The sequence below is a fragment of the Abrus precatorius genome, unplaced genomic scaffold (genome assembly GCF_003935025.1).
Source record: "Abrus precatorius isolate BTA unplaced genomic scaffold, Abrus_2018 Scaffold6, whole genome shotgun sequence".
In the NCBI taxonomy this organism is placed as follows: domain Eukaryota; kingdom Viridiplantae; phylum Streptophyta; class Magnoliopsida; order Fabales; family Fabaceae; genus Abrus; species Abrus precatorius.
In genome coordinates, this window is record NW_020874406.1 from 23,715,922 (window position 1) to 23,735,563 (window position 19,642).

The 19,642-nt window shown below is 32.7% G+C and overlaps 3 protein-coding genes across 5 annotated transcripts; 1 reads left to right on the top strand and 2 right to left on the bottom strand.

Moving 5' to 3' along the window:
- Positions 1–6,284: 6,284 nt before the first annotated feature.
- On the bottom strand, positions 6,285–7,851 carry LOC113870433 (serine/threonine-protein phosphatase 7 long form homolog). The gene is made up of 5 exons (XM_027507025.1): positions 7,630–7,851; positions 7,389–7,503; positions 7,173–7,293; positions 6,707–6,917; positions 6,285–6,650 (listed from the first exon to the last, which is right to left on the bottom strand). Exons 1-5 carry the CDS (start codon positions 7,849–7,851, stop codon positions 6,285–6,287), a joined length of 1,035 nt encoding a protein of 344 aa, XP_027362826.1.
- A 1,408-nt stretch (positions 7,852–9,259) lies between these two features.
- On the top strand, positions 9,260–12,537 carry LOC113869602 (2-phytyl-1,4-beta-naphthoquinone methyltransferase, chloroplastic). 2 transcript variants are annotated; one of them, XM_027506020.1, is made up of 8 exons: positions 9,260–9,398; positions 9,482–9,546; positions 9,654–9,744; positions 10,051–10,139; positions 10,366–10,499; positions 10,585–10,646; positions 11,161–11,260; positions 12,327–12,537. In XM_027506020.1, exons 1-8 carry the CDS (start codon positions 9,279–9,281, stop codon positions 12,425–12,427), a joined length of 762 nt encoding a protein of 253 aa, XP_027361821.1. In that variant the 5' UTR covers positions 9,260–9,278; the 3' UTR covers positions 12,428–12,537. The 2 variants fall into 2 exon arrangements, with proteins under 2 accessions (XP_027361821.1, XP_027361822.1); XM_027506021.1 differs by having other exon boundaries at positions 11,195–11,260; positions 12,327–12,443.
- Positions 12,538–12,812: 275 nt separating this feature from the next.
- On the bottom strand, positions 12,813–18,012 carry LOC113869120 (cysteine-rich receptor-like protein kinase 2). 2 transcript variants are annotated; one of them, XM_027505279.1, is made up of 8 exons: positions 17,885–18,012; positions 15,295–16,119; positions 15,086–15,199; positions 14,516–14,655; positions 14,230–14,440; positions 13,871–14,105; positions 13,604–13,754; positions 12,813–13,492 (listed from the first exon to the last, which is right to left on the bottom strand). In XM_027505279.1, exons 2-8 carry the CDS (start codon positions 16,064–16,066, stop codon positions 13,160–13,162), a joined length of 1,956 nt encoding a protein of 651 aa, XP_027361080.1. In that variant the 5' UTR covers positions 16,067–16,119; positions 17,885–18,012; the 3' UTR covers positions 12,813–13,159. The 2 variants fall into 2 exon arrangements, with proteins under 2 accessions (XP_027361080.1, XP_027361079.1); XM_027505278.1 differs by lacking the exon at positions 17,885–18,012 and adding an exon at positions 16,353–16,619.
- Positions 18,013–19,642: the final 1,630 nt, after the last annotated feature.

The window sequence follows — 19,642 nt, forward strand, 5'->3', positions numbered from 1 at the left end:
GCATTCAGTTATTTTGTTTTTGGTTTTTTTTTTCAAGTCATGTGATTTTCATAGCTGCATTTATGAAAAGTCTAACTTAACACCTTACATTTCTCCAAAAGTCAAATAGTTTTTATCTAATAATTGACTTTGAATAAATGTTATTTATCATTAGTTAAGGGGCAAAAAATATTTTGAAGTTAAGAAATTTATCAGTCACAGGATAGCATAATCACAATAGTTATTATGGAACAAAATTCTTTTTACTCACGAAACATAAGATGAAGCTGATATATAGTTTCAAAAATGCAAACCATTTGACTATTTTAAAACATTTAACAAAAAATATAAAAAAAACCAATTTTAATTAAATTGATAGTAAACATTTTGTAAACTATTTATTTTTATTGTTATATTATTTTTTCTCTTAAAATCTGAGAGTAAATTGTTTAATTTAATTTGTGTTTAAAAATTATTTGTTGGGGAACGTATGTGTGTATGATTTGAAAATTTTAAAAGAAGAGGGAAGATGGGGACATTAAAAGACGAAAATGGGAAAAAATTGGGAGCTTATAGATTCAAATGTTAAATAAATTTTTTGGTTGATAAAACTAGTTGAAAGTTTGTTGTTATATAATCAAATTTATTAAATTATAATTATTTGATAAAATTATTTGAAATCTGAGAAATAATTAAAAATGTAGTATTATATTAATATAATAATAAAATAATAATTTCTCGTTTTACTTATTTATTATTACAATTTGATTAAATAATTAAAACTCATTGATTTATTATTAATAATAAATTAAACATTTTAAAATGGAAATGGAAATGGGCACCAAAAAGGAGAGAAAGTACTAAATATTATAGGAAAAATAAAAGAGAGGGAACGGTGGTGTTGAATGGTGATCTCTGCCGTGTTGAAAGAGCATAGAAATGTTTTTACTAAATTATTTGTAAGGTTAAGAATCAAAATAAGAAATAAAATATTGTAAGTAACCTTAATTAATAAGTTTAACACGTTTTAAGATATTCATATAATTAATTTTATTGAATAATTAAATTTTGATAAATTAAATTTATAACTTTGAGCTAGTTTTGTGTATATGTAAACTTATTTTTATTTTTGGTTTTTGAAATTTACTAATCAATTAAGTTTTAGTTTTAATGTAACTCTATTAAATATTTTAAAGATAATTTTATTACACATAATAATTATATTCCGTTCAAGCATGATTGCTTCTAATAAATAATATATGTGATTTAAAAAAATCGATTAACTTATTTTTTATATTAATAAATTATAAGCTTTTAAATTAACTACTAGAAATAACTATAAGTTATTAAAATTAAATATTTTATTGAAACACATTTAATTTTATTACAGAGTTTAATTTGAGTGATAAGGGGCTAAATATTATTTAAGGAAAGTTTTAAGTTCGAGTACGTAACTCAAATAAAATATAAATTAAATCAAATAAAAAAAAGTTTTATGATTTATGTTCATAAATTATAGACTTTTAAATTAACTATTAAACATACCTATAAGCTATTAATATTAAACTACTTTTTTTTAGAAGCACAATTTTAAGCCTTACTATATTATTTTTAGAATTTGGTTTAGACATTTTTCATGGCATTTAGGCTATAAGTAGAGTAAAAGTAAAAATAAAATGCTTCTCTTATCGTAACGGAGTTACCTTGCATGTACAAACATGCTGTTATTTGAACTTTTAAATTTATTACACGGACCAGTAGGGTCGTTGGCACTTGATTAGATTTTTACTAGAGTACAGTAAAGGGTTCATCGACTCGTGAGTGTACCAATGACACGAGATCGTGTTAACGGTTAAGTGACACGGAAGAATGTGCTAACAAGTTTCCTAATAACACCGGGAGTGGGAATTGGAAAGGAAGGGTCATCGTTTGAATTACTTTTTAGTAAATTTTTGTAATAATAAAAAATTAAATAATAAAATGAATTAGTTTTTTTTTACAATTTAAAGCAGTTTATATTATATTAATACCAATTAATTTTAACAATATATATTATATTTAAAAAAATTTCTACTGAAATTGAGACTCAATATTAGATAATAAATATTAAAACAGGTACTTTGGGAGTGGGCTTAATCTGTTGTTGGTGCTTTGGTAAGTACTGGATGTAGCAGGGTCGCGTTAAATCAACCCATGTCATGTGTCATTCCATTCAGATCATCGAGCCTACCCTGTACGATGCTTTATTTCCCTCCTTATTTATTCCTTCCATCTGCATCAGTTGGTGTTGCTGTAAATGTATCCTTTTCATGTCCATTTTTAGGTGATTTTACCATGTGAATGTTTTATGCTTCATCAAAACTTTATTTTAACCAAGCTTAAAATAAAGAACAAACAAGTTAAAAGAATAAGAATATATTATTTTAAAAATAATAAATAAACTATTTATCTTTTGTAATGATAATTTTTTTAGTATAACCGAGACTGATTAAACCTCTGATTATATATTTAAATTTTTTTTCCGACTCTACAGTATCATTTTGGATTAGGACGTTCACATTTTTATATTGACAAGTAAACGAATATTTACGTTTAATTTGCATCAGCACTTAAAAAATACATTAGTTGTCAATATGACATCTCATTTACGTGTAGCATTATGTATGACAAATATTCCTGAAATCTACCTTTGGTAAATTAAATTAAAAATTAGATAGGAAGAAAAGACTATCTTTCTTTTTCTGTCAAAATTGAGAAGACATTGTGGGTTTTTTACATAAATAAATTTTAAAAAAATCATTATTTTTTAAATGTCCTAAAAAGAAAAAATTTACGTAAATGTTTTAAAAGTTTGTTTAATATAAGTCGATTTAAATTGACTTTCGTTTTTATTTTAAAAACTTTTACACAGAAGTTAACTTTAATCGACTTTGATCAAAATGGTGCCAGAAGAGAAGTCGATTTAAATCGATTTGTGTGGAATTAGTTTCACTTTTGTTCGATTTAAATCGACTTTGACGAAATTATACTATTTCTGTTTAAAAAAGAAGTCGATTCAAGTAGATTTTAGTTTAATACAGAAGTCGATTCAAGTAAATTTTAGTTTAATACAGAAGTCAATTTAAGTAGATTTTGGTTTAGTACAAAAGTCGATTCAAGTAGATTTCAGCTTAATACAGAAGTCGATTCAAGTAGATTTCAATTTAATATAGAAGTTAGTTCAAGTAGATTTCAGTGCTCATCTTTTTATCGCCCCTATAAAATACACAACTTCTTAACTCTGCATTAATTTGTTGAAAAATTTGATAGATTGAGTGTGAAAATTTTAGTAGAATGAAAGAGAATAATATTCATGTGCTTATATATTATAATGGTGAGATTCTAAACACAGTGGAGGGAGAGATATTTTGTAGCGATAATCAGGCTTGGTTAATTGTCCGTCCACCAATTACTTTACTACAGTTAGAGAATCGAATACTGGAGGAGTATGGGGGAAACAATATACAAGTCTAAAAAATATTCTACAGGATGCCAGTCGACATTGGCCCAAATGGTATTCGATATAAAAGGTGGCGAATTCGAAAAGATGAGCACATTGATCACATGTTTAGTTATTTTAACTCATTTGCTGAAGCTCGTACAATAGAGCTTTTTGTCGAACTACAAGTTGATCATTTTAGCTCTGGAGGTTCAGCCCCAGATCCATTACCTTCTCCATCAAATCCAAATCCATTAGTTGAGATGTCCCATAATGACGTGCATAATTCACATGATGAGGTAGATTCTCCAAGTTTTGAGCACTTTGTTAGACACATTGAAAAGCCATTATCACTTAATCCACAAGAAATGCGACAAGGTAGCTTGGTCGGAGATTTTAATTTTTTTGTGACACAACAAGATGATGAAAATGATGAAGAGGAGGACCTTGATGATGAAGAAGATGAGAAATTGTTTGATGTGCAGAATTTGGATGAACACTTGATGTCAGAATCTCAATTCCAATCTCAATCTCAATGTCGACAACGTCCTAGTCACTACTCAACAATTAATTTAGATGCAATGCATTGTAATGTGAGTGAATTTGGTTCAAGTTCAAGCATAAGGGGAGTGAATGATTTGTCACTTGGTCAAGTATTTCGCACCAGAGATGAAGTGACGTTTGCTGTCAAATATTACAGCATCCGAAGAGGTGTTCAATATAAAGTTTATGAATCTGACCACATAAAATTTTATTACAAGTGTGTGAAGTTTGTCATTGACTGTAATTGGAGTATACATGTCACTTTTTGTTAAAAATTACAGTTATGGGAAGTGCGAAAATCGAGAGAACCACACACATGTGTCTTTCTAGAGTCTATGAATCAACATGCTCAAATGGATTATAATATTATCTGTGCTCATATATACCCCATGATACAAGCAGATTCGACGAAAAAAAACAAATCTCTACAAGTATCAGTAGAGTCAGAGTTAAGGTTCAAGATAACATATATGAAAGGCACTCGCAACCTTTCCATTACAGCCATAGTTAAGTCAACGTATTGTCGTCTTATTGAGTTGTTTGTACAAAAGGGCACAGAGGCAAAGACGCAACTTACTAGTGGTAAAAATTTTTCACAAACCTTGTTAAATGCAATTGAGGAGCATAGGCAACACTTTGGGAAGATGAGTAGCACTAGAGTGACCTGCGATGTGTTAGAATACTTGGTGTTTGAAAGAGATAACATGGGAAGTCGTGGTCAACAAGAATTCAGGGTGCATTTAACAGAGCGATGGTGTGATTGTGAAAAATTTCAAAAGTTGCATTATCCATGTCGTCATGTACTCGCTACGTGCTCTGATGCTCGAAGAGATTGGACATCTTTTGTTAATCATGTTTACACCATGGAGTTTGTGTTCAATGTATATAAAACACAATTCTCTTCGATTCCTAATGAAGAATGTGGCCACCATATACTGGCCTTCCTATACGGCCAAATCCTGCACTTAAGCAAAATCTTGAGGGTCGTCCAATTTCTACAAGGTTTCATAATGAAATGGACGAGACTGATGACAGCCAAGGAAAACGATGTGGATTATGTAGAGATACCGGTCATACCAGATGGACATGCCCCCATGCTCCATCCTCTAGCCAACATAATTGATTTAGTGTATTATGTAGTAAAAGTAATATTGTTAAGTTTAATTAGTTGCAGTATACATGTTGTTTATCGCTTTATTTTCTTGTTTATCTCCTTATAGGAGTATTCTAAGGGCTCATTTTCTCGCAAAATTTCAATTATGATGTACATGAGAAGTACACAGCCATGTACACGGCCAAGTACTTTGACCGTGTATATCTCTGGTCTCTAACAATTGCCTATCACGATGTACATGAGAAGTACACGCCCATGTACTTTGACCATGTACATCTCTGCTCTCTAACAATTGCCTTTCACAATTTACATGAGAAGTACACGGTCATGTATTTTGACCGTGTACATCTCTGGTTTTGTGTTTACATGTTTTCATTAGGAATAAAAGTCTTACACCATGCATAAATTAAATAATAAAAAGACCAAAGTCCATAATTTTAAAAGAAAAAGTACATAAAATTAAAAGTCTTACACTATGCATATATTAAAAGAAAAAGTACATAAAATTAAATGTCCTAAACCACCATAAAATTAATACCTAAAACTAAAATATCAACCAAATTATAAGTCTACCACACATATCTATCTGAATCACTATGAGCCACGCCTATTCTGTCTAGGACCAGCAATGTGACTTCTTGTTGCACAACGACGATATACAATCTGTCACACTGGTCTATGATGTACATGTTCTTCCTCCTCTTCCTCGTCCACTTCTTCATCCTGTTCATCCTCTTCCTCCTCCTGACATGACCCTTGAAAAGAGAGAGTTCGAATATGCGTTGGTGATGGTCGATAGAAATGATCTGGTGGTTGAACCTCTTGAACTGGTGCACGTGTACCAGATGAATTTAGACATGCCATAATATCAGCATCTGACATGAAAGGTGGACTGAAAGATATATGCCGTGCAATATCACTCTGGTCTGCACCTGTGACAAAATGTTGTATTGAACTAGGAGTAACGAAAGAATCTGACATGAACTAATGACTAGGGCCAGCCACAAACTGCTGGCTCGGGGTCATACATGGTTGGCTAGGGCCTGCCACGAACTGGTGCTGAGAAGGGCCAGCCATGTACTGCTGGTGGATATGTCCTGACATGAAGTGTTGGCTAGGTCCTGACATAACATGCTGGCTAGAGTACATGGGTGCTGGTTGGTATATATGCTATGACTGACCCTTAGTTTGGTGGCTATGTTGTGCTTGAGGCTGTAGGGTGGAATCTACATTAGGTTGTACATGGTCATCCTTATCATGTGTCTCATATGGATATTGGCGTCTGCTAGTACGTGTACCAGCACGCAAGCGACGCCTGAAGGATCGTCTATCTGGGACGTCAGCAGGATGTACTATCTCTGGTGCTTGGGGGGCATGAAGTGTTACACCATCAGGCAAATCCCTAAGCTTTAGATCTTGTAGAGCTCCATCCAGCGACAAAAATCTATTCACTACTGACAAATACCATAAGAAATACTTGACAGAGGGACGATCATCATCAGCTAGCGGATAATGAATTCGTCTCTCCCTACGTGCCTCCCATGCAGCATGCCATGTCACATGATACTCAGGCCACCAAATATTTAGATCACCCTTCCATCCTTAGCGTGCAACCGATCAATGTTTATGGGGATTATTGGTATGTGTTGTGCTCTACCAAATTGTCGAACCACGTGATCAGCATGATGCCACTCAATCACAACAAACTGGATAAGAGCAGTCACAGATGCCGATACATCAACCTCATCATAAACAAAACGAGGTGTAACATTCCTCACCTCATTGTTATTGTAGGACATCCACCTAAACTGAAATAATCAAAAATAAATATTAGACTAATAATCTTTATAATTGAATAGAAGACTTAGTACCATATGTCATATTTTTACTTACCCCATTAATGCCAATTGAATCAATAATCCTCCTATATTACAATAACTTATCTGTGTGTGATCTCGTTGATGACCTATAACTTTTCCACCTAAAATGAACATAATTTAATTTCAAACTTGCATATTTAACATTATAAATATACTATTATAAATTAAATGAACATACCTCAATGCTAGTGGAAAAATGAGTGGAAGATGGTGTCGAGGGGCCAATTGAGGTATTTTGTACCATGCCCAAGACTGTAGAAGAGGTAGACAACCCGCAATTTCAGTGACATTATATTTCACTGCACGACAAAGTTCACAGCAAACCCCCAACTATAGTTTGTAATTCCAATAAAATCAATGAGAAGAGGAAGTCACTTCATATGAACCCTAAAACCAGATTTATCCGGGAACAGTACTCCACCCAATAGAATCATTATGTATGCTCTGGTATAACGGATAATAGTCTCCTCATCAGCATTATGGGGTAATGCTCCAAATGTATCTGTGAACTAGTGTAGATTTACAGAAAATCCTTTTATGTTTGCCTCATATGAAACTACTCCAAGTAAATCTCCACACAATGCCCATATATTTCAATCATAAAATTTCTCCCACGCTCCAATGGACCTACTCACAGGGAACCCATCAACACGCAAGCCTAATTGAAATACAACATCCTCTAAAGTAATCGTACATTCTCCGTATGGAAGATGGAATGTATGTGACTCAGGCCTCCAACACTCTACAAGTGCACTAATGAGTGCCCTATCATAATAAAATATCGGCACCATTTGAGCAACATGCCAAAAACCACTCTGCTTAAGATATGGTTCTATCTTTGGATCTGGAGCAACCATCATATTATAGCGTCTACTTTTTAAAATTCGAACATCCTATAAGATAAAAAAAAATTATATATCAAGTATTGTTTACTAAAACTAAAAGAAAATACCAAAATAGTAAGCAATATTTAATTCATATACAATATGATATCTAATATACATAAATTACAACAAAATTATACTTAAATTAAATAACTCACAAAATAAATTTAACAAATAATTTAATTTAATTAAGATGATCTTAATATATCAAGTCTATCAAAATGAATAAACAAATTATTACAATACGAATTAACAGTTAAAATTCTCCAAATATATTAAACACACTAAATTTATATTTATTCAAATTTACTAAGTTATAATCTAAATTTTTACTTGCTTAAAACTATAATTATTTAATTTATGACAACAAATAGTAAAAATTCTAATATCAAATACACTTATAGTAAAATAATTGACAAATTAAATACGTAATAAAAATTATGTGCTATATATATCACGGTAGAAAATAAATATATAAAAGACTAATAATTAAATATACAATAATTTTTTATATTTAACATTTTTTAATCAAACATTAAAAAAGATTAATGAAAAATAAAATTAAAAATATTTCAAATAAATATAATGATATTTTTAAATATTTACCTGTGTCGATAATTTACTTGCAATATGATCAATAAAATTAAGTCGATTTAAATCGTTATCTATCTCTCTTGCAGCAACAATGGACTTCTTTTTCTCAATGTATTACTATTATTGATATTTTTTTCCTTCTGCTCTCAAGACAGGCATGGCGGGGGATAAATAGCCATGCAGAAGTCGATTAAAATCGAAACCCAGCCTTCCTTTGAAGTCGATTCAAATCGACTTTCCCATAAAACCAAAATCAATTTCAATCGACTTCTGTATTGTGGCGAAACTTGAATTAAAGTCGATTTGAATCGACTTCTATGTACTTACGAATACGGTTTGAATCGACTTTTATAGGAGAGAGCAGCGGTGCAGTGAGCTTAAACCAAAGTCGATTTAAATCGACTTTTATACACCAACAAAAACGGTTTTAATCGACTTTCATTCAAGTTTTATTTTAAAAGAAAATCTATTTGAATCATCTTTTTTAAAATTGATATCAGAATATTTATGTAATTTTTTTTATAATAGGATATTTACGTAATTTTATTTTATTTTTTATTTATTATTGTAAAAAACCCATACATTGTAGAGGGCATTTTTTGGGTCATGGGTAATTTACCCCAATACATAGCTCCATGGGTCGGGCCCATGAAAGCAAGTTAATCCATGCTGTATCCTAGAAAAAAAGATGCGTGTGAGGTACACGTGTGAGGTAGCATGACACATCACACGCGTGTTATTTGATGGAGAGATGGAACCGAACTGACCCGAAGTGAATCCCATTTTCTATGTGGAAAGCGTAGCAGATGGCAACGTTGCATCATCTAACGTTCGTTTCTTCTTCCTTCACTTTCCGACCAATGTCGGTTCGTTGCGACAACGAGCGCCGTGCGCTGTTTAGCCGCATTGCTCCTGTCTATGATAACGTGGGCCATCGTTCCCTTTGTTTTCTACTCTCACTTCTATCTTTGGTAGCTAACATGCGCATTTTGTTTGTTTGGAGTGACAGCTGAATGATTTGCTGAGCTTGGGTCAGCACCGGATTTGGAAGCGAATGGCAGTTTCGTGGACTGAGTATTCTTCTCTTCTCGCTCTTCATCTCTGCATTTCCTTCAAAATTTCACTTTTTTATTTTTATTTCTTGATTTCTGAAATTGGTGTTTCTGTGAATTTGGGAACAGAGCGAAAATGGGAGACCGTGTGTTGGATTTGTGCTGTGGAAGTGGAGATTTATCGTTTCTCTTGTCCCAGAAAGTTGGCTCTGATGGAAAGGTTCTCTGCGTGTGTGTTTTAGTTTGTTAGTGTAATTATGGTTTTGTGAATCTTTTGGGATTTGGAAAATGTGATAGTTGGGTTTATGGCAATGTGTTTTATTATAAAATTTAGTTTTTGTGGTTATTACTACGAGGAGCGCTACGCACCACTCCTAAAGCATTTTCTAGTATTGGTTAGAATTTAGTAAAATTGTAAAATTATGGTTCAGAGTCGTTAAATTGGAAGTGAAATCCACATAATTTTGCTTGATATTATTTATCAATTATAGTGAAATGATGGTTGCTTGAATGTTTTGGGGTTTAGGTGATTGGTCTTGATTTCTCGAGGGAGCAGTTATTGATTGCTACATCTCGGCAGCACTCGCTTTCTAACAAGTGCTTCACGAATATTGAGTGAGCATGGGTAATTTTTGCAGTATGCAGTCATTAGATGATAACCTGAATATTATTTTTATTTTTTTCAACTCCTTGTCCACATTTGATACTTCCTAAAAAGAAAAAGAAAGTCTTATGCAATATAAAGCTAAATCAGTGGTGGAAGAATCCTTTTGTGATTGTTTTGCATCTTAGTACCGTTGGTGACAGTATAGGAAGGGAGTAATCGTTTGTTGTGTCGTAGGTGGATTGAAGGTGATGCTCTTGACTTGCCATTTTCTGACGGTTGGTTTGATGCTGTCACTGTGGGCTATGGTCTTCGGAATGTGGTTGACAAGCGTAAAGCCATACGGGAAATTTTAAGAGTCCTGAAAGCTGGTAGTATTTGGATCTCTACTTATTAACATGATGGTTGATATTTGTATAAAATTTGACTCATTATATGGTTTATTTTGGTTTCCAGGGTCTAGGGTGTCTATCCTTGACTTCAATAAAAGTGATGAGTCACTAACTTCTTCAATTACGGTATATATTTCAACCTAAGTAGTTGTTGCTTTGTATGAGATATAACAATAATGTTGGGCACAGCAATGCTCCTTTACAAATATGTCTAGCCACCTTTCTGACCGTCTCATAGCATGTTTGGTTTTACATTAAAATGCGTACGGATCCATGTTTACTTTAATACTATTAGTTGTAGGCTTTGCGCTGGATTCGTGTTTACAGACTTTTAACGTGTTTCCAAACGCATACTCAGTAAATGAGAGGAGTTGGCTTAAGGTTAAAATTCAAGATATGTAAAATGAAGATAAATTTATTCTTTTCAGCAATGCCCTTAATTTTATCACGACTTTCACGGGAATGCCGCCCATGGAAACAGTCATGTTTGGCACTGCTAGGATTAGAGAAAAACTTACAGTCCATTTGTGTGAATGAATATTAGATTATGTATCATATATTCTACATTTTTTTATTAATTTGCTATTGCCATTTTGATTTAAATGGGCACTGAAGGTAACCCCCATGTGTTTACTTCTAGGAATGGATGATTGACAATATTGTTGTCCCTGTAGCCTCTGGTTATGGCCTTTCTGAGGAATACAGATATCTCAAGAGTTCAATAAGAGAGTTTTTAACAGGTTTGTTAGATCAAACTTTTAAATCAGCATGTTTCCTAATATTTTTTAGAAGTTACTTGGCAGGATCATTATTATATTGTGTCTTCTCCATACTCTATATATTGAGTTACTTTGTAATTTATTTATTCTCTCTGCTATAGAATGAGAGAAGTGTGGCTGTTTGACTTTGGTCTTCGGTGATGTAACTTGCCTTTGTTTCTGCCAGTCTAATATAAGGTTGGGTGGGAGCCATCATGCTTATTAGGTTGAGCCAAACAAATATCCAGAAAGCCTCAGATTCAATCCAGTATAAAACTGCAATTATGGGTAAAAATGAGTTTAGAGTATGACCTATTTACTTGGTATAGGTTTTTAAGGCCTATCTTGGTATTTAGGGTGTTTTTAAGGCCTATCTTGGTATTTTTAATAGTATGATCTAACCTGAAAGAGTATTTAGAAGTTTAATTTTTAGTATAGCCTTTTAAACAAACCAACAAACTTAAATAAATTAGTAGGGGTTAATGTAGGCCAACTGGCCAAGGCCTTTAAATAGAACACGTATATATTCTCTTTGGATTTTACCAAGCAGCTGTTTTCGTCATTAAGGCCTAGCCTCAAGCTTCCATTTAGACCAAACATTCGTGTAACACCATTTTGATGTGTCCCCACATGATAGAGCTCAAAATAGAGGAAAGCTGCACCATAAAAGTAGAAACGTGTTTATAAGAAGCTTGGAAGCATCTAACAGGAACTAACAAATACAATGATTGTATGCAAGTAACCACAACTAACAAACTAAATTAAAAACTATCGGTTATATAGCTTCTATTACAACCACAAGCAAATAATTATCTAACAAGCGGGTTCAAGTTTGGACCTTCTAATCCGAGCTCAGCTAATGGGAGACTTCGGTGAACACTTTTATTTTATTGATCATTGCATTGGACAATGAGCGAGATTCACGCAGTTCATAATTGTGTTCAATACTAGGAAAATAATTAACAAACAAAAAGGTAAGAATTATGTCCATTGATGGTTGAACTTTGTCATGATTGATTGCCTAATTAAGAATCGTCCTTTGATGCAGGGAAGGAATTGGAGAAACTTGCTTTAGAAGTAGGATTTTCTGCTGCCCGACACTATGAGATCAGTGGAGGCCTCATGGGGTGCTTGGTAGCTAAACGTTAGATGGGATTTATGGATTATCTTTTCTACTAACAGATTTTTTTTGTCCCAGTGTGAATTGTATTCAGGTTGTAAAAACATGAAATCTGTTGCTAATCGAAGTGCATTACTATTGAATTAATTGTATCTCATCTATTGCCTAGCATTTTTCTGTTAATTCTATTTGCATAAATAAATGTTCTAAGGAAAAGCTTCAGTCACGTTTTCATATTTCTTCATCTAATCTTTTTTAAATAATGGTTCTGGCATTATCGTTAAATTATGAACTTGTGTTTCTGTACTTTCTCACCAAAGCGGCAAAGCCTCTTTACCCCTCTTGATCACGTTGAGTATGTTTGAGTTTGTAGTGCTTGATCATTGTCTCATTGGAGTTGGACACGTTAAGTACAAATTAAAAGCTTATACTCTTTATTTATTTATTCTATGTAAAACTATTCTTTAGAAAATAAATAATAGCTGTATACAAACGTAGTGTTTATGAGCAGTTACATATAGCAGACAATGTTAATCATGGCACTATACAGTATACATTGTTAGCATCCCATAAACGTATTGGAAATATGACAAAAGCTCCCCCGGTCTGAAGTATATAATTTTAATAGCAATGGTTCAGTTGCATTGTTAACAACCACCTTTAGTGTCATAGTCTGAGCGAGACCAAGTTATTTGCCAATCACAGGTTTAAGCTGTGCTTCAAACATGCTATGTGGAGCGGTATTCTCTGCATTTTCATGATCACCTGGGATAAAAAGAGCTATTTGACATGGTAGCAATTGAATCAGCTGCATTAAGAGGATAAAATGGGTCACCACTTGTGTCATGAAGTTCCATAGTACTCTCATCTAAGAAGGGTGGATTAGAGGGAGCAACAAGTTGTTCATCCTTCTTTGTAAGCATCTGGAGTGCCTTTGACATAGTTGGCCGTAATGAAGGGGCCTCTTGGGTGCATAAAAGTCCTATGTGCACCACTCTTAAAATCTCATCCTTAATATTACTATTGTGGTTATGCAACTCTAGATTAGGATCAAATAATTGTTCAGCAGTCCCTGACTGAAAATGCCTCCATGCCTGATGTTGCCAGAATAATAATAAATGAAAGAAAACGATTTTTAAATCAGTATTTGATCATGTCTTGATTATGATTAATGTACGGTTGAATAACAAGAATCTACAACTGACCACTGTAACTAAACCGTCTGAATACTCCGATGCTTTGCTCCTGTTGTTCTGTCTCCCAGTAACTATTTCTAGCAGTAAAACCCCAAAACTATATACGTCTGCCTTCTCTGTTAATTGACCATGAGCTAGATACTCAGGAGCCATATACCCCCTGCGGACCCAAGAGTGAAAGATTATTTCAGATATAATACACTGCAGTTCCCTGCAATATCACTTGGCTCTTTGCCTTATAGTTTGTTCAAAACTGTTGTTCTTAAAGATACTTACAAAGTTCCTGCTATAGCTGTACTTATGTGGCTCTTGTCTTCTTGAAAGGATCTGGCCAAGCCAAAATCAGCAATTTTAGCACGAAGCTTTGCATCCAATAGGATGTTGCTGGCTTTTATATCTCTGTGAATTATCCTTATTTTGGAGTTCTCATGCAGGTAAACTAATCCTTCAGCTGTTCCAATCATAATTTCATATCTCTTTTCCCAGTTCAGCTCTCTGCCCTTGTTTTTATCTATCAAGAATAAACTGAGATAAGTTTTATTGTTTATATTATGATGAACTTACAATCACTAAGTGATCAAAGTAAGGTGTTACAAGTGAAAAGAGAGAGCCATATATTGTTGCGAAGAAATTACCAAAAATGAAGCGATCAAGACTTTTGTTGGGTAGAAATTCATATACAAGCAAGCTTTCAGGTCCTGAACAACTGCATCCTAACAACCTGACTAGACTCTTGTGTTCCACACTACTAATTATGTTGACTTCGTTGTAGAAATCTGCTGCTCGATGTCTGTTGTTGTAATATAACCTCTTGATTGCAATCTCTCTTCCATCAGCTAGAACTCCCTGCAATAGCAAATTGTGAGCGTGTCATTGATGACTAAAATGACGGAGAAACATGTCTTCAGAAAAGAAATCTACTTTATAAACTGTTCCAAATCCTCCTTGCCCTAACTTGTTACTTTCATGAAAATTTCCAGTAGCCTTGTCCAACGTAGAGTACTTGAAGTTCAAGCTATTGCGCTGAAGAGTCTTAGCTAACTTTTCTGCATCATTTGAACCTGGAATCAAGAATGATCATTGAGATCAACAAACATCCTTAAAGTAGTTGTGTTAAAGCACATGATGATTCCTCAATTTGTTTATAGAACAAGGTGGAGCTCTTCGAAGATGAAAAGATCCTTACATAGTATTTCAGAGGACGAGAACTAGTATATAAATATGTGGCACAGACAGCCAAAGTCTGTTGGCGCTTGGTTCTTTCTAAGTTGGTTGAAATCTTGTGAATGGAGAACTTTAGTTTTCCCAAATGGCCTCACTGAGCTCTATTTGGAGCGATTGAGGCTCAAAGTGGCTTTTTGACTTAAAAGAGTCTTCGCAAAAAAATTTACACCCAAATGGTTTCAGCTTTGTATCATGGGTATGGTGAGATATTCTAGGTTTGTCATTCTTATAAGCAAATAGATACAAGTTATTAATTAAGTCAATTACCTCTTCGTTTCTTTTGAATGTATCTTTGTTTCCATATATAGACACCAATAATAACTCCAACCACTGAAACAATCACTGAACTGACTACTGCAACGACTATCACCACTACATTACCTGCATAAGTCAGCAAAATGAAATCATACCCAAGAGCATCCTAACACAAGGTGATAGCCAACTAAAGAATTTGACGAAAACTACAATTCGTTTACCTCTTGAACTCCCATTTTGCTGTTCCTTGTTAAGAAAATCAGTGTCTGAGTACCTCATGAAGCATCCAGTATTGAGTGCTCGCCCTTCTGACCAGGGCAAGCATCCCAATATGGAAGATGATGCATTTTCAAGACATGCTTTGCAAGAGCTTTTGTCCAAAGTCCTCCAACAATCAGCCAAAACATAAGCGGATTGGTTTGTTGCTCCTGTTACTGCAACGTTCCCTTTGGCATAGCCTTTGTTGTTGGGTGCATCTTGAGCTGCTCTTAAAACTGCTTGCTTTGCTGCTGCTTGAAAACTCGAGCTCTTTCTTGTTGTGTTTCCACACACAGCTGTATCTCCTGGTCCTGAATATTCATTAAAGAAACTATAGTTCTCAGCCCTCATGAAGCAACCATCAAGGAAAATGCGACCAGAATTGAAAGGGAAGCACTGAGGAAGAACCGTGCGTGCCTCAGCATAACATAACACACAGTCAAGTAATGAAAGATCTCCATAACACTGGGCCAGGCCATAGTTTGTGTCAGGTCCTGTCCCTACAATTGCTGTGCCAAAACCAGTTTTGCGCATCTCTTCACTGATCTTCTCCATAGTTGCAACAAAATTGGGAACAAAGATAGTTGTGTTATGCTCTAGTTGATGGCCACATGTTACAAGGACTGTCTTGGCCCTTGGTTCTGCCATTACAGTTTCTGATAGTAGTAGTAATAACAACTTGATGAGAGGGAAAACAAGGCATTGAGAAGAGATGAGAGAGACTACTTTCTTCATTTTTGGGATGATCCGATATGAATAACTTTTGCTAGTAGGATATTCACAAACAACTGTGGAAAAAAATAGGAGGGTTTAGATTCTTTGGGTGGCTGTGTCAAATAAAAAGGTCATTCAATGATATGTTTATATTGTTTATTGGGAAAGAATTTTTGTTAGTGATTCAAACCAAGTACGAAGTTTATCTATTTGGTCTAAAATAATTGCCTTTTATGCCTAAGCAAAAATGGTCACAACATGCTTCAAGCAACCATATGTGGTAATAATAATCCCCGAATAGTAATACCTATTGTTGGAGCTTGGAAGCCATCATTATAGCACAAAACGCCATTTGAAGACTTCACTATTCCTGAGAAGCACGGCCAGTTGAAGACCAAGAGGAGCTTCTGGCAGTAAAACATTCATTAAGTAATCTCTAATTTGTGAAGGAAGAGAGCAAGAACCCAAGTTGGAACTTAACTTTTTTGTTGCCATCCTTGAAGCTTAAAGGATGTACTACTACTCTGGCAATCGATATCATTATTGGAAAGGTAGATTTTGGTTCTTTTCCCTTGTTATTATACTTTATACAGCAGTGTAAAATTCAAGTTTCACACTTGCTCACACTTGTATGACGTATGAATGATGCTGAAAAATATCAAGTCGCAGACCATGTGTTTTAAAATATGAGGGGTTGAAGATTTGAAGCCACCCCATCCCAGACCCCACTTTAGTATTTATTGCCATTACTTCTCCGTCGTCCCTATTAATAGTGTATCAATGGCGTCTAAATCAGTTGTTAATAGTGTATCAATTGGCTTAGGTACTCATGTTATTTGCTTAGAAAAATAAGATATCAGTGAATTACCCAAGTAACACAGTCACCCACCTATAAGCATTAATTTATCATTATCACCCGGTAACCTGGTTGTGAGAGAAATACTCTCACCTTTTCAAAGTAAAATTCCTCTAAGGTTCTTCACATTAATTAAATATGTATTAAATACTTTAATTTAAGAAATATAATTATATTTAATTCAATTATAATCATAGAATAATTGACTCTAAAAAATTAGTTCATAAAAATACATTATTGGAATCTATATATAAAAAATCCTAACTATATTCTTAATCTAAGATTGAATTTATGTTCACAAATTTATAAATATAAATTTAGTGTAAAAATTATATAAATAACATTAAAATTAAAGTAAATGTGTATGCACTTGGTGTGTTTGGATAACTTATTTAGTCAAACATAATATTTTTTAAAATATAGCTTATGTCATAAATTTAATAATAAAATTTATTAAAATAATTTAAAGACAACTAGCCAAAACAACTTATAAAAATCATACATATTTTGTGTAAGCTCTTCCAAACTTTTGTTCGTTTATGTGACATCTTAAACGAAGTTTGTGAGTAAGGAGCAATTGGTGCCTGAATTGCCTTTCTATCTTGTCTGGTTATGAAAAAAGTTTCTAGAGGAAAAGTGGTTATATTGGATTAAAGCCTTTCCCCACAAACATACCTACCCACATTAATAATCCGTAGAGAATGGGCCCTACAAATACCCCACACATGGCACCTCCACTCTTGTTTTCGCCATAGAAACCAAACCATGATATATCACAATTCACAAGGTTACGAGAAAAAAGAAAATACAAGTGTGACATGATTAAGGTAAAGGTAAGTCAACAACGTTTGTGTATGCTTTTTGCTCAAGAATTAGATGTTGGTGACCGAGTTTGTTTTATGCTATAAATAAAAGATCAACTTTTGTTACATTCTGAAAGAGAAGAAGATAATGGGGCAGAGAGTTTTGGAGGAAGTTGTTACCTGTGTTCTGCAATGCATAGAAGAAAGAGAGAATTGAATTGAAGAGTGTGTGAGATGAATATGATGAATGGGATGGTGAAGATTTTATTGGGAGGAAGTCAAGAAGATGGAGACAAAACTGAAGCAACGAGTCAAACACGAATAATGTGGGAAGGTAAACAACTTGTAAGTTGAAAATTTGAAAAATTGAAGTGTTAGCGTTGCAGAGGATTCAATTCGTTGAAAAACAGAGCATGACAGCCACTATATCAGACACTGCATTGCCATGTCATGTAGCTACGCGGCAACAACGTATTCTTCAATCACAATCACACTTTACCCCATCAATATCCTCCAAATTTACAATCTTGCCCTGCTTTTTAAATGTTTCAATTTGTTAAACAAAAAGTTTAAGTGCTTTGTGCTTGGGATGAAATAGAAAATCAACAGAAAAATAATATATGAAAAATAAGATGAAAACAAATCTATTATTAGAATATTAGTATTTTCTAATTTAATTTATAATTTTGAGTATCTAAATAGAATTATGTTAAGAGAGATAGTTTTGTCATCTATAATAATTTTATTTTATTTAAATAAGATTATTTTCTAATAAAAAATACATACGATATAAATAAAAATAGAATAATAAAAAGCTTAATAAGATTCTTATATTGTTGGATTAGCATTGTATTTATAATATAACAAAATATATAAATATTGTTAATTAGTGTCTCTAAAATATTAGTTAAAAATAAATTTCAATCAAATTATAATAAAGAGATATTAATTATTTTTTAATAATAGTGTTTTTAATTTTTACTCATAATTTTAAAATATTGATTAATATTTGTCTGAAATACAAAGACAGAAAACAGTAGGAATTAAAAATATTGATTAATATTTTTACTCATAATCTTAATATTACTTCACTTTTATTTTTCTCCAATTGACTAAGGTTGTTGACATAAAATCAGTCGGAATTAAGGATTCGTCTTAATATAATTGGGTAGGATTGAGTTTGAAGATAAAATGTTGAAAAACGTAACACAACTCAAAGAAAATAGATAAATTAATGCTATATTTGAAAGGAGAATGAAATAAGTGGAGAAAAAAAAATAGAAACAAAGTCAAAATTATATTTTATTTGAATAGGTAAAAACAAGAGAGAAAGACAAACAAATTTTCTTCGTTCATTTAAATAAATAAGAAAAATTAAAAAATTATAATTATAATAATAATAATTTAGTTTAAATTTAATATTTTTTATTAATTTATATTATTTAAAAATTATTTAATATTAAAATAAAAGGAAAGCTGACACCCCAAACCCCTGTTCCTCATACAATAACATTTTACATGGATCCAGTAATTTTTTTTCTTTTTCTTATAAATGGACAAACCATTCTCTGTGTCTTTTTGTTTATACGGAAAAAAACAAAATTACTAAAATATGGTGATTTTGAAAAATTATAAAAATACGATATTTTTATAAAAAATTATCAATGATATTTTTATAAAAAATAATTAAATTTTTATTTTTTTTATAAAAAATTGTCACCAAATTTTGACATTTTATAATTTTTTAATATTTTTTATAATTCGTCACTAATAATTTTTTGAAACTTTAAAAATTGTTATTGTTCGATGAGCACCTGCATTAAAAATCATCATTGACAATTTTTAAAAATTATCTTTCTGTAATTTTTTTTCCAAAAACACCATATTTTAGTATAGTTTCTTATATAAATAAATAATCTTACTTTTTTTTTTCTCTTA